At 40.1% G+C, this 15,821-nt stretch overlaps 1 protein-coding gene across 3 annotated transcripts in view; it reads right to left on the reverse strand.

Moving 5' to 3' along the window:
- The window catches only part of TAOK3 (TAO kinase 3), a 144,317-nt gene that overhangs the window by 13,260 nt on the left and 115,236 nt on the right, over positions 1–15,821 (reverse strand). For all 3 annotated transcript variants that reach the window (XM_037156287.2, XM_037156288.2, XM_037156289.2), the window contains exons 15-17: positions 10,991–11,227; positions 9,357–9,485; positions 5,125–5,328 (exon numbers count right to left, since the gene is read on the reverse strand). In XM_037156287.2, coding sequence (XP_037012182.2) covers positions 5,125–5,328; positions 9,357–9,485; positions 10,991–11,227 — 570 coding nt within the window. The remainder of the gene's footprint in view (positions 1–5,124; positions 5,329–9,356; positions 9,486–10,990; positions 11,228–15,821) is intronic.

Consider the following 15,821-nt stretch of genomic DNA (forward strand, 5'->3'; position numbering starts at 1 on the left):
TAAGAAAATGCTTCATAATACATAAACATGTCATTATTATGCTTCTGTATTCAGAACTGAATGTCTTAAAACTAGTTTTTGTAAACTATTAGAAGAGTGAAAAAAAGATATTAAAATAGCTTTTCTGTTATAATAGCAGGCTGTTCCATTTACCTTTAATTCCCACATCTGAGTTGCTAAGATGTAAGTTGGTAAGCTGCCTATAATACTGTAAACCACGGGGAAAAAAATCGCTCAGCTTATTAGGAGCCCAGTGCTGTGCCTACATAATAGTGTGAAATGTGCTTTCAAGTTTTAAAAATGACTTCATATATTTTAATCCTAGTTGCAACCCAATGTAGTGGTAAGATTATAGGAATTTACCCCTTTTATATATGACAGTAAGGAAGTCGGGAATTGCAGAAATGAGGCTAAAACTCAGGTTTATAGATTTTCAGCATTTTCCATTAAAAGATGTCCTGGTGAAGGCTTATATTTTTCTGTTTTATGCCTTTTCAGTCTGTGATACAGTATTCTGCAGAATCCCTTTGCTCTAGCTAGACACTCTGCAATGGTTACTTCATCTGTACAACAGACAATTTATGGTAGAGCCACATACCATGTGCACCATTATCTTATACAAACTCAAAGTGAGCGGAGAAAAAAAATACAAAACCAGATGTAATGGTACAGGTGATTCTGCCCACCAGTGTATGCTCAATATACGTGTGCCCCGGAAGGATTGTGAAATGGAGACATTGTGGGCTTTGAGCATCTTGCCAAGCGGAGTGTGAGCTCAGTATCAAAACATAGGTATTTTCATATACCATGGCCACTAAGCACATTACCAAACTTTATGGGAATCTACCTCCTGTGTAAGATGTGGGTCCAGGGTGTGTCCCCTAATAAACCCTTCCCACTGTGACCCAGTCATTCTATTTCAGTGGAAGTGTTACTGACTTCTTTAAAAGCAGCTGATCACACTCAAGTCAAAATTTTTGTTACAATGCCCACCGAGGTTGAGTGAGAACTAAAATTCAAAGTTTTAAATGGTGATGTTGTTAGCCTAAAACATGGCATGCTCTCTTACTTTCATAATTGCTTAGAAAAGAGTAGGCATCTGTGTGCAGAGATGAGAGTGGAAGAGGCTCAACCTCGTCGATGTTGATCTTTCAAAAAAATTTTTTTAATTAATTACAGGATTGCTAATACTCAATTTTGGCAAAGAGATAGGAAAACATGTACTCCTTGTTGTACTCGTATAAATGCTCTTAGAGGTCAATTGGCAATATCTATTAAAAATCTAGATGCATGTGCTCTGAGCCAGAAATTCCACTCGTGAGAATATATCCTACAAAATACTTGCATATGTGTAAAAAGATCTCTGTACAAAGATGTTCTCCATAGCATCGTTAGTAATACTGTAAAACTTCAACAAAATATCCACTGAGAAGCATGTCATTAAATAAATCATCTTATAGCCAAAAATACTATTAATGGTTAAAAAAAGAACGAGGAAGAGCTGTACGTCCTAGATAGTAGATGAAAAAAAAGTTACAAAACAGTATAGTAGATATCTGGATTTTTTTTTTTTGTAGGTTCAGTATCCCTTGCCCCTTCTTTTGTTAACAGGCTTCTCTTTTTCTGAGAAACTGCTCCACCCTTTCTGGAATCAGGAATTAATGGAGTAAGCATGTTACCCAATCACGTTCTCTCTCTCCTGGCAATTTGGGTCCTAAGAAGCAGGGACACAAAACTTAAACATGATTGGAGGAAACACATTCAGAAGCGGGTGGCCTGACCAGTGTCCATTGGCTCTTGCTCTCTGGGTCGTGGTAGTTGCTTTTCCAGCTTGATTCTTCATCTTTTCCAGTGTGGTTCTTCAGCTCCGTCATCTATCCTGTTAACCTTCCGGTAAATGCCTCTCCATACTAAGTCAGCCAGTTTGTTTCTGTTGCTTACACATCAAATAAACCACTGATACTATTGCAACCTTATTTTGTAAAGCTAAAGTTCTATATAATATATAAGCAGTAGTTATGAATATATAGAGGCGGGACCCAAAAACCTGGAATTTACTTATAAAATTTTGTGTATTTATTCTTGTATGTTTAAACTACAGTCACCTTCAAATTACTCTCCATTGGATGCAGTACACCTATTGAGACATTTTTTCCACTGTTCAGAACAGTTTTTGAACTCATTGATTTTGATGCCTTTTAGTGCTTCTGCTGTTTTTTGTTTCACCTATTTCACATTGGCAAAACATTTTTCTTTGAGGACTCTTTTTTATCCAGGGAAACCAACAAAAAAAAGTTGCCCAGGGTGAGAGTGTGTGAATAGGAAGAGCAGGGCATAGGGATCATGCCGTTTTGGGTCAAAAACTGCTGAACACTCAGCATGGTGTGGACAGGTGTGCTTTAAATCACCCACCATGAAATGGGCAAACACAATGAAAGAGTCTTAAAAAAAAACCTCTGAAGCCGATCACAGCCTCTTACAACAACTCCAGCTGGTACAATGATACAGACGAGTTCCTAGAACACTCACCTAGCAGAGGAAGCATGTTCTACACGGGGCCCACCCTTCAAAAATTAAATTTTTTTTTGCGGGGCATCTTCTCTCATATCTACAGGAAAAAAAACCTCCTGGAAATATAGAAATATATGTGCCAAATTAATGGTGACTGTGGCAGAGTAGAGATTGGATGGGATGGGAATATTAAGAACTTTTACTAATGAACTTTGTATTTTTCTTTATTTGTCTTTTTTCAATGTGCTTTGATTACTTTTGAAAACAGAAAGAAAAACTGAACATTTTCACGAAGAAGGCTCTGGAATAAGACCAAACAAAAGAAAATCTGGACTCTTAAGAAAAATGCTCTCATAGAAAAATACTCTTTGCTCATTTGGTTAGGACCAACTGGGTATTAATGAAGTCATGAATATAGTTTCTCTCATTTTGGGGGAATAATGGTCTCCTAGAGCATTTGTGGGCATTAACTGTCCCTGAAGCCTCAGACTTCTTCTAAATATGTGCTATCAGAGTGACAGTAATAATTGCCAGCTGAAAAGAATCCCAAACATGTTATTTCTAACTGGCTACTGGGCTTTCTCATTTGGACTTTTTTGTCTTCTAACACACTCAGCATGTCTAGTACTGAATTAATTGGTTTCTTACCAATGCCTCTCTCTAAGCTTCTGTTTCTGCCCAAATCTGCATTTCCCCAAGTCTTAAGCCCTAGAAATAACTTTGATTCTGCCTCCATCTTTTCTCTCATATCCTATCATATGTCAAGTCCCGCTTCCTTTATACTTCAAAGTATGTTTCAAACCCACCATTCTTTTGATAGCTACCACCGCCATCTTTGTTTATGTCCTATTTCCTACCTCCTGATTTCTTTGCTCTTCGTTTCTTCCCTTCAATCCAGTGTTTCTCAACATTTCCCCCCATGACTGTCCTCATTGGGAGCCCTTTCAGATTTCCCCCTTCCCTGACCATCAGCACCCCTGAAATGTAAATACACATACAGACTGTGTATCTGTTTAGTACATGGCCCTTCAGAGGGCCCCCAACTACTGTAATATGTAAAATTCCTCCTCTACAAGAACCATTTCACCCCCCTGAGAATTCATGCTCTCTCTGATCACTGTGTGTGCGGCCACCAAACTGGGATGGTCTCTCTAAAGTAAAATTTTAGCTGTGTCATTGGCTGGTTCAAAAATGTTCGGCAGTTTCCCCTTCCAATGAGATGAGATAATATGGATGAAGTCTCAACCTGGCCCATAATTACATGTGGTCAATGAATTTGAGTTTGCACCACCCTTTTGCCTTCCCATTTTGCTCTCCAAAAAGTTATACCAATTCACATTCCCATTAGATGTACCTGAAATGCTTGTTTCCCTCATGCAGGAGAACACTGGGTTTTATCACACTTGGTGTTTTTACCAACCTGCTAGCTCATTTGTGAGGCTTCTCTTTCTCTGATTATTCCAAGTTACAGTGATTTCCTGTTGAACTTTGTATCTGAAATTGATTCACATTCCCTATTCCTTATCTCAGTGAAAAACATCACATTCATCCAATTTCCCAAGTTAGAAACTTTGAAGTCATTTTTGACTCCTTCCTCTTCTGAAATTCTCATACCAGTTCTGCTTCAGAAATGTCACTCAGATCTAATCTCCAAAAACTTATATTAATCTTACAGTATTGGGTAGGGAAGATATATGCTAATTAAAACAACAACAACTAATTGCTCGCTGCCCTCATTGCCCCTTCCAGGTGGAACTGGAGAAAGAGCATCGGCTGATCTCACTGGACTTGACCTCTCATCACTCCAGCCTACCCCACACTGATGCATTCACCCTCCGAAATAAAGACAACTCATCATCACTCCCCTGCTCGAAAACCTCTGATGGCCACGCAACTGCCTTCAGACTATAATCGAAGTGCCTTGGCTAAACAAAAAAGGTCCTCTGCATTCTGCTTCCAACTACTCTTGTGACGCTGCAGTCCCACACCCAGGACACTCAACATCTCATCAATCACTGACTCCTACAAGCCTTTTCATGACTATATGCCCATGATACTCTATTTATAGTCTATTATTAATATACCTAATATATTCTATTGTAATTAGTCTGTTACATGTCTGTTTTGCCTCTTAGACTTAGGGCTACTTGAAAGAAGGAGTACAGCTTCTTGGAAGCTCTGGTGTCTCTAGCACAGGGCCTGGCACAAAGGAGGCACCCTGTAAGTGCTGGGTGAGTGAATGAATGAACTTAACTGTAGAGCATCATATCGTCTTTTAAGTGTTTGATGCGGAGTCACAAAAACACGTGTTTGAAAAGCAGGCTGAAAGCAAAAGTTATTCTACTTCTTTTGATTCTCCACCGCATGATATGGCTTATGAGTATTCGACAAAACTCTGTAGCATTTATCTGGAAAAAGCTGATTTCTTGTTTTGTAAATGGGCTTTCTCTTATCAGTGGCAAATTCATTCCCTGGCTCTTTGTACACCTATTTTGTGTCAGGCCCTGTGCTTGAGACTGTAAAGCCCATTTAAGAATGGACAAAACAGACGTGGTCATGATCCTCACAAGAGTAGTCCCATGAGTCAACGGTGATAGTTAGAAACGTAAGTACCTCCCGAATGTTCTGCTGCTCCACCTCGTGCCGCTTGATCATTATCTTCCGCTTGAAGAGACGACAGTTTTTGTCATAGTACAGTCTCTGCTGAGTGAGAAGGTGGGCTTCCTCTTCAGCCTGTGTGTGCTGCAAGTTCTCTTTATGCTTGGATATCCGCTCCTGCTTTTCTTTCTTAGGTGTGCTATGGTCCTCATTCATCTCCTTTACAAAAAAAAGGAGGGAACCCATGCGGGTCTCATTAGTCAAAGGAACTACTATAGTTTACTACAATGGTAGATTACATTATTGAGAAAGCAAATGAGAATGTAAAGACAGAAAGACTTGGTGTTGCACATCCCCTCCCCAACATTTAAAAAATCAACTAATTGAATATTAAGTGAGAGGGAGACTTGTTAGTTTCCTAGTCTCTGACTGCTCAACTCTCAGACATTATTTGTTCACCTATTCAATCCAATACACGTTTACTGAGTTCCTATCATGTGATAGGTACTGTGCAAGGCATAAGGATACAGTGGTGAATAAAAGAACATGGTTTCTACCATTATGGGGCTTTTCAGTCTAGAATAAAAAATTAATCAAAGAACCATTATAAAGGAACTAAAAGTACTGAGATAACTACTCTGAAAGTGAGTTCCTGGTTCTACAAGAATGTTTAATAGAAAACATCGGGCCTTAGTAACAACTAAGCTAAAATTTAAAAAGTCACAGGCATTAATCACCAAAAAAGGGAAAGGGAAGAACACTCTGAATAAAGGAAACCACATATGCAAAACACTTAGGGTGGGTTCATTGAAACATGGTACGTATGCTCAAAGAACTGAAGGGCCAGAGTGCGGTGGAGTGTCACCTGAGAGGAGGCGGGACAGGACAGGACTATCAGAGGTCTTGTAGGTCAAGTTAAGGACATTGACCTTTAGGACAGGAGACATGGATTTTATATGGGGGGCATCATAATACTGAGATGCATTTCAAAAAGATGCTGGCTGCTTTGTGGAAAACAGAGTAAAGAAGGTAAGAGTGTGTCCACGGAGACAGCTAGGAGGCTAGTGCAAAGGTCCAGGTGAGAGATGATAGCAGCTTGGACAAAGGAGGAGGCAAAAAGACCAAGAGAAGTGGACAGATTTTAAAGACAGGAGGTAATTACAAATGTTACTCATTTGAAATTTAGGAGGAAAAAAAAACCCCAGTCTTTATTTGGGATTATAAACCACTTATATTTTCAAAAGGACAAAATTCATAGCTGCCCATATGGGTAATGGGAAGAAAGCAGTGAATCAGAACAGTTAAAATGGTAATCTATGGGGAGAGTGAGATGACTACTTTTAGAGAAAGTACAGTGTACTATTTTTTGTCCATACCGTTCCTATGGATAAGCTTGACCTGTAGTATTTGGTCAACTACTCTCTCCGTGAAATCTCCTTTAATTAATAACACCTATTTTTAAAAAAAGATTTTATTTTATTTTTTTTAGAGGGAGAGGACTAGGGGGAGAAAGAGAAGGAGAGAAACATCTATTGGTTGCCTCTCACATTCCCCCGGCTGGGGGCCTGGCCTGCAGCCCAGGCAAGTGCCCTTACTGGGAATCGAACCAGCGATGTTTTGGTCTGCAGGTTCAGTGGGTTGAGTGCCAACTCAACCCACTGAACCACACCAGCCAGCGCTAACACCTATTTTATTTAATGTTCTGTAATACAGACATTACATGCCATTTCGGTTATTTGTGTACTTGGTCAAGAAGTCCTTGTAAATTGTCTTTTCTCTTCCAATGATGTTTTAAGTGAAATACTAGAATCAACAAGAGCGTGAGCTTTTTCCAGCATGGAGTAAGCTGAGTTCACACTAGGAAGGCGGGTGACTCATTTCTTGATGCCATGACTGTACTACCAGGTTCGGCATTAACACTATACTGCACACCAAACTTCAAATATTATAAAAATTCACACCAAAATCAAGAGTAAATCATTTCTGGACCATCCACCATTCTGTACTATCCACACCCTGTTATCTATCAACAGTGACAATAATGTGTTTTGCCTTCTCCAGGACAATACCTATAGGTACACGGTACTAAATACGCATGGCCCTTTAAATAGTCTCGTAAGGAGTGATATTAGCTTTGCATAGAAAGGCTTACTGAGGCTATCTCAGACTGAGTTTATGCTTGTTTTCCTTCATGAGTGTGTTGAAAGGCTTGTGAGTTTAGGCCTATAGTCTCTTCCACTCGTAAGTGTGAGTGCGGTGAACCAAAAATAGCCATATGCCTGAAGTCTAAGTGGAGACTTGGATGCTGTTCTGTGGGAGACCCTTCTAAAGGTGGGGTTCACGCAATCTCCCAATACTTCAGTATTACAAAAGCCCAAAATGGTGGCGGTAGTCCTGCTGTGCGGCCTCCAGAGTGTGAGTAAGCACAGGGCGTTGGAAGTAAGAATGCATTTGCGGCTGAGAAAGTCACAAAATTTCTTCATGAAAAGTTGAGGTTATCTCTGTGATCCAGAAACATCGTTCTATTGTGATCTAACAATTAGACTCAAGCAGTAATTAAGAGAAAATGGAGAGCGTGTGATTCCTATTAGTTGAGCTATTTTTCACTACAGCTTGGTTTTCTAGACCTTTTGGTGCCAGAAATTCTTACCCTCAGACCGTGTGGAGCAAATGCAAATTCCTGCCAGGCCCAACAATTACCAGTGGCACATCCGGGCAGGGCAAAAGGTCCTGAGGCCCCACCCCCAGACACTTGCTTTCACTTCCTAGTTAAAAAAAAAAAATGGAGAGGAACCTTGCTAAGTCCCATATTGTTAACTTAGAATCTGAGCCCGAATGAATGATTTCATATACTGGAACAATGCCCCATACTGAATTTTATTAAAACTTAATACACTAGTAATTAACAAATAAGAAATCCTAGTCTTATGGGAGGGAAAGACTAGGGAACTGGAGGCAAAGGCAATTCACCTGTACGTACTGGTAAAAGGGGAGCTGAAGAAACTGGAGCTTTCAGATCGAACTGCGGTTCCTCAGGAGGCACTGCTAAGGCCACTAGTGGTCTTCAACCCAACATTCAAGAATTAACCATTCATTGATCAGTTATTCACATGTACCAGACACAGGGATCAGTCATGGGCAGAAAAAAAAAGAAAGAAAACCCATGCCACACACAAACCACCCCCAACCCCTGCCCCCAAAACAATCATGGTCTCTACATATATTGCTTTTTGGCCAGTAGGGAAAGTAGGTCAAAGAATCACTAAAATATGTATAATTGAACCCTGGCTGGTGTGGCTCAGTGGATTGAGCGTGGGCCTGCAAACCAAAGGGTGGCTGGTTTGATTCCCAGTCAGGGCACATGCCTGGGTTGCGGGCCTGGTCCCCAGTTGGGGGCATATGAGAGCAACCACACACTGACGTTTCTCTCCCTCTCTTTCTCCTTCCCTTCCCCTCGCTCCAAAAATAAATAAATAAAATCTTTTAAAAAATAAGGATTTTATTTAAAAAATGTATAATTGAAAACTAGTATTATGAAACCAGAGGCACCTGTCTTAGTTGAGGCAGTCAGGAAGGCTTCCCTGAGGAAGTGATATTTAAGTTAAGGGACTAATAAACAATCGTAAATCTTACAAGGAGGAGGAGTAGAAATAAACAGCAGAACTGTGCTCGGGAGGGACTGAGGTGAGGGGTGGGGAGAGCATCCTGGTGGAAGAAACGGTATGAGCGAAGACCTTTGGAAAGGGCAGAACTTGATACATTTGAGGACCCAAAAGGTGACAAATGTGGAAGGGGCGGTGAAGAGTTGGGGGTGGGGTAAGCAGGTGGGGACAACAGTGACATGAGGTGAGACTGGAGGGGAGGCGGGCAGCAGACCACGTAGGGACTTCTAGTATTTTGATCTATAAGAGCAATGGGAAGCCAGTAAGTGTTAAAACCATGAAGCAACGTGAGTAGACGTATGGTTTGAAAAGATCACCCTGGTTGAAGTGTGGTGCCTGGACCGCTGCATCAGCATCACCTGGGAACTTGTTAGAAATGCCTATTTCAAACTCCACTTTGGACCCACTGAGTCAGGAAGTCTAAGGGTGGCTTAGCAATGCGTTTTAATAACCATTTCAGGCATCTAATTAAAGTTTGAGAATCAGTGGGTTAGACTACATACTGATCATAATGTGAGATGAATCCGTTTTAAGTTCCAACCATCCTAATGGCAAAGTGGTAACTACAAATATTGGTGCTCTTACCTCTTTTATTTTTTCCTTACAAATCTTATACTGCTTCTTCTGACTTTCTAAGAAAGTTGTCAAGTCTTTCTTCTGCTGGGCCAAGATCTGTTGCTGGAACTTCTTCTCATCTGCTGCAGCTACCTTTGCCTGCAAAAACGACAAACATGACCTTGGATGAATTGTTCTTCACACCAAATTCAGCTATATATTCTTCAATGCATTAAAAGTGTCCATAAATGCTGAATAATATAATTCTTAAGCAAATAGTTCATTAAAAACAAAATAAGAAAGTACCTGCTCTGATTTTCCTGTATCTTAAATAAAAAAATAAAAAACTTGACCACTGAAAAATATATTTCCAATTATGGAAAAACGTGAAGGAAAACCACACACATACCCACACGCACACACACATATGCACACAAAATACGTGGGATGAAATACAATGCACAACAGTTACACACCAGGCCATTTTGGGGGCTCCTAAGTGGCTTGAGCACAGACCGATGAAAATATAACCCAATAAATGTTGGTCCCTGAAAGCGACCAAATCTAAGTTTTAGGGAACCCTTCAATGAAGCACATATGTAAATGAGGTGCTTAGCAGCTAGAGAGGGAATTATGCTTCATGGTTCTTTTTTTATGTATTTTATCTAACGTTTAGCATCCATTAATAATTCTTCCATCATGAACAACTGTCTTCACATATTTACCAAGTCAAATTCCCAAGAAAGAATCTGACTGGTTTATTTAATCAACATCATCTCTCTTTGGGCTAAGGTTTTCACGCCAGACTGCCTCATAGATGGATGGCTGTTGGGGGAATGCTTCTTCTACAGTTCTGAAGTTTCCCTTCACGATGAGAGAATCTAACTACTGAGACACCCCTGGCATCCTGTCCCCAGTCCCTCCATCCCCAGAGAGCACAGGTTCACCCTGCTTTTCTGCACTACGTAAGTCTTATGGTGAGTGGCTAGTTTAGCACTGCTAGTGCCTGGGTGGGCAGGTATGGTTTTGTTCAGTAGGATTAGGCCAATTTTCCTTCAGACAGAAATCACTTCTCCCATCTAACACTTATTAGTAATAAAGGTGGTATTTTGACTCTCCATCTATCTTACCCCCTTGTGTGTTCTGAATATTAGTTTAGAACCTAAATGGGGAAGAGAAATGTTCTCTAGAATACTCAAGCAACAGCCAGATGAATTACTTGCTGCAAGTGGTCAGGTGACCACCCCTAGTCCAACCAGCTGTAGGCAGGGATTACCCCACTAACAGAGACTATCTGTGGAGCAGTCCACCTGTGAAGAGGGCGGTGGGGGTGGCAGGCCCAGTAACAGACCCAGTAACAGACCCAGTAACAGACCCAGTGTGCAAGTTTTCATAGGATAGAAGCATCTCTAAAAAAAACTGTATCCCCCGGGCAAGGGCTGATGCTTGATAGACAAGAATGTGATACACACCTTTAGTTACTATTTTAATTTTTAATGATAATTTTAAGCGGCCCCATAAAACCATCCTCATTCCCCCACCAAAGCAAGACTGCTCCTTTATCACCCCAAATCACACTGCTCCTGCCTCCTGCTAACATGGTGCCACTGGCTGGAACAGGCCTGGCATGGCCGAGGGGCGAAGGCACACACGGACATACTGACCTCCTTTTCTATGATAGCCACTTGCTTCTTGGCCAGCTTCTCCAGCTCGATGGACGAGTTGTTGGCATGCGTCTCCACCTCCTTCTGTAGCTTGAGGCGGTGCTCGTCCATCTCAGCCTTCAGCTTGTTCTCCAGGGCGATCAGCTGCTTCTGGTGCTGGCGCCGCATCCGCTTATAACCTGACATCTGTTCCCGCAACTCGTTCTCCTGCTCATGCTCATGGATCTGCCGTGTAACCTGATTGGGGTTGGGGGACAACAGGAGTCAGGTAACCAGGTCCACGGAAGACAAACTTTCAGGCAAAGGAGGAGAATCCTCCGGCATAGTTTCATTTATAGTTGTCGCCATCAATTTACCTTCTCCCATCCAAGTACTAACCAGGCCCAACCCTGCTTAGCTTCCAAGATCAGACGAGATCGGGCGCGTTCAGGGTGGTATGGCCGTAGACTCAATTTACCTTCTATTACCTGAACACTCACCCATACCAGGTACTGTGCTGGGTACTCTTTATATACTTTATCTTGAATCCTAAAACCCATCTCATTCACTCAATCGTTTTATTCATCCATGAGGTAGGTGTCACCACCCACATTTTGTAGATGAATTGAGACAAGGGAATCAATATATTCTTTCAGCCAAAATACATTTACATGTTTTTGATACATCATTATATATAGGGGGTGGGCAAAAGTAGGTTTACCATTGTGAGTGACATTGTTTTGAGTTAATAAAGCTATTGTAATAATCATAACTTGCACATCTTTTTTCATACGAACAACTGTCAACCTACTTTTGCCCACCCCTGTATATGCTATATGCTCAAGGTCACAGAGCTAATAAGTAGTGGAGGTGGGATTCAGGCCCATTTCCATCTGATTCCAGAGCCATGCTATTTCCACTACGCCAGGGGTTTCTCGACCTTGGCACTATGGACAATGGATGGGATAGTTATTTGCTGTGGGGGCTGTCCTGTGCGGTGCGGAATGTTCGGCAGCATCTCTGACCTACCTGCCCACTAGAGTCCAGCAGCATCTCCCAAGTCAAGACAACAAGAAGTGTCTCTGGGCATTGCTAAATGCCCCCCGGGGGAGGGGCATAATCCCTCTGACTGAGAACCACTGCACCGCATGTACTACTTGTTTGTTTGTTAAGAATCATGGCTAACAGTCACAGGAATCTTCAATACCCGTTTGAAAACAGTTTGAACAAGACTGATTTTCTATTATCCACATGAATCAAGAGAGAAAAAGAACCCTCTCCCTTTAAATCATGTCTCCCTCCTCCCCTTCCTTCCCTGAAGAAGAGATGTTAAAAAATGATAATACATCTAACTCGCTCTCCTAAAGAGGCACAAGACAGTTCTGTGATTTCTGGATGGTTATTTTCTTAGTAGTTTTTCCCTTAACCCATTCTCAAGTGAACAGCCAACAAACTGAAGATTGCAGATGTGAATTTTGATATCTTGTTTCCATCTACAAAATCTTCCTTCAATTTACCACCCTTCTTTATTTTCCTTTCAGACTGTCTGGTAACCTCCTTCTCATGTTTACTATTTTAGAAAAAAATTTTTAATTACAAAATTATAGCTTTAGTTTTGTTTTTTACAAAGTAATTTAGCCTCTCCTATCTACTCTAAGCCACTTCCCCTCAATCCAAACCTTAAACAAGTTTTACTGGAAATCTGCATGCTGCTATTAGTTCTAACTATTTTCAGTTTATGGGTCAAAGTGTATTTTGTACAAAGGAAAGTTTGTTTCTCTGCTCTTTTTAGAAGGTGTCCCTGCATCCTTTACTGAGTCCTTAATATCAAGGGAGAGCTGTTCTGTAACTGGATAGTATTATCAAAGTACACCACTAAACATTAGCCTAACTTTGAAACCTTTCCGATAAAACTCACTCTTGGTTTCATATTCATTTCTCTTTTCTAAAGGACAATCCTCTTTAAAGTATGAGGAATAAGAGTAGACAATATTTCCAGACCAAAAAGGGATATCATCACCAAAGAGACACCTAACACTTTAAATGTTATAAATAATCTATTTTACCATCACAATGATGTGTCTTCTAATGGACTTATTTCATGATAAAAAAGAAAGTAGTTGGAAATATATGTCTACATTTCACTTTCTTATGCTTGTGCCTTCCCAAAGTTCAACTGTAGGGGTTAAAAACAATGCCAATCAAAAGGAAGGATATCATTTAGTCCTTCCTGAACTCACTTGTTTTTAGACAAATATGGCAGTAAAAAATGTCTGTTTGAGGGCAAGTAGTTTGAGAGACGTTTTATCTGTGTACTTATTTTTTATTATTTTAGTATTCCTTCTTTATTCCGCTTCCCAGAGCTGAGGCATGGCACACTCTAAAGCTATCAAAACACATTTAAACTTGCCAGCAGAATGTTTGACTGGTTCGTGGTCAGTAAAATAAATCATGGCCATTTCCCTGAACTAGACAGCCTGAAGATAAAACAGAAATAAGTTGTGTCAAGAACAATTTTCTATCTTAATTGGTGGGTGAGTCTCTGGGAAAAGGGTGGTCCGACTGCATACCAGATCATACAATTATGTGGCAAAAAAAATTACAAAGCTCAACACGCTAGCATCGTACATCATTACATTCCAGGAGAGACACTTTGCTTTTAAATGCGTCCCATAATTTGAATAATCACCTTTGTAAATTCCTAACATCACCTTCCATGTATACAACTAAAGTTTCTAAGTTTCGAAGTAATTGTCTTCTTAGATACAGATAGTGACAATGAGTTTTATATTTCCACGCTCAAGCTAGACAGACGAAAGTGATGTACATATAACCAGATGTTTTGTTTGTGAAGTCTAATGTGAAATGTACTTTGAAAACATGTTACCTATAGTTATGTGTGCCTCTATTATTTAAGTTTAAATTTCATGTCTTTATGAACACAATTTTGCCAATAAAAATTAAAAAAGAGCTCATAATTTGTACCATGCTTTATGGTTTACAAAGTACTGTCTCATGTAACTTACCTCTTTAATTTTTATGAAACCTGGGATTTGAACTAAGGTCCTAGGGTCCTGAAATTGCCTGAGAAAATTCATATTACTAAGGCAGAAATGAACGAAACTTTCTGTTATGAAGTAATGAAGGGAATCAATACCCAAAACAATCAAAGCTGAACAGAGTGCTAAGTCCAAGTTACAAACCGAGTAAATCTGAAAATGAGAGAAAGTTACAGAAATGTAGGAATTGTAGTTTTCACGATCATGGTCTCAAAAAGTGTGACCAACTAAAGCAAGCAGTTTATCTTGTACACCCAGTAGGTTGCCTGGAGACAAATCTCATTCTATTCCTTACTATATAACTGACCTTGGGCAAATTGCTTAGCCTTTGAGTTCAGTGTTTGAGCGCAAAGAGGAGCCACCCCAGGAGGGCACCACTGCTAACACCTGTGCCTAGCAAGGTGTTTGATACACAGGAAACATGGAAGAGATGTCCATTCCCCTTCTTCCCCTGCCAGGCCCTGAGTAATCTGTCTTTTTCCCTTCACTAAGCACTTCTGCTAATGAGAACATAAATCAGAAGAAGCGGATCTACGAGGAAGGGCAAGTTTAACAAATAAAACCGTACTTGGACCCGGGCTGTGGATTATAATAATATGTATAATTTCTAAATTTGAATTAGTAACTATTGCCATTCCATTCTACCTGATTTAATTCCAGCAAAATGTGGCCCTAAAACATACCGCATCACGCAAAGTGTATTATATGCCAAGTATTTACACCACACTGCACTAGAAGGCTAATAAGCAACTTGCTGAACATAAAAAAGAAGCATCATGGCTGATAATGTTACCCTCTTAAGAGATCAAAGCCAACTTACAAGATTAATTATATGTATGAATTAAAATAATGCTTATGATAAAACTGGCTACTCTGAGAACTTAGAACAAATGAAATTTATAGCAAGTGCTTAAAAAAGAATACAATGAGTCACATTTTGGCATTAGAATTTTGACATTCCACTCTTTAGACTACCTAGGGGGAAACTGTTTTAAGTTCACACAAAAAGTATGACTGATAACTGCCTCATACAGAAAAACTGACACAAAGAACTCTGAAATGCACACTCATAAATCCAAATTCTGATGTGGTAGCAGGGCTGGAAGAGACTTCATTCATTCACTTGCCCAGTCATTCATTCAACACCTGTTTACTGAGAGCCTTGGGTTACGTGGGATAGGCATACAGATTAGGCAACACAAGTGAAAAATGGTATCAACCATGATCTTCCTGAGATTAAGAAGTTAACGTAAAGGAAAGAGGAGGTATGCGACGTTTTGATAAGTATCCTCTGATATCCTATCCAGGAAGAGACCATGGTCTTATGCATTTGGAAACTGAACAGTAGGGCTCATGGAGGTGAAACAGTAGCATTCATTGCTGAGGCTCTAATATTTTTATGCTTATTTATCAAACTCATTCAGGTCCCCAATTTCAAAATTAGCTGAATAATTAGGTTGCATTAAAAGAAATCCAAATGAAGACTCCATTTTTATAGGAGTTTTTCTACTGAGTCTGTAAAACCAAAGTCAAAGAATCTATATTTGCTTAGATAGAACAATAATCATTTTCTCCTACATGCTTTCCTGGAGACTGGAAACTAAGTTTTGTGTCCTTCTCCCTAAGGTGTATTCTAATATAAACTCACCTGGGTAGCAGCATTCTAATGAGAATTCCTTCATAAGATGAAAAGCAGAATTGTCTTGATAGATATGGTCATGGAGCTCTTTAGTTTAACATTTACTATGGGAACAGCCAGTGACACAGGACATTATGAAGTTTTAAGAAGACAT

This window comes from Artibeus jamaicensis, unplaced genomic scaffold (genome assembly GCF_021234435.1).
Source record: "Artibeus jamaicensis isolate MK-2021 breed Jamaican fruit bat unplaced genomic scaffold, CSHL_Jam_final contig_525, whole genome shotgun sequence".
NCBI lineage: Eukaryota > Metazoa > Chordata > Mammalia > Chiroptera > Phyllostomidae > Artibeus > Artibeus jamaicensis.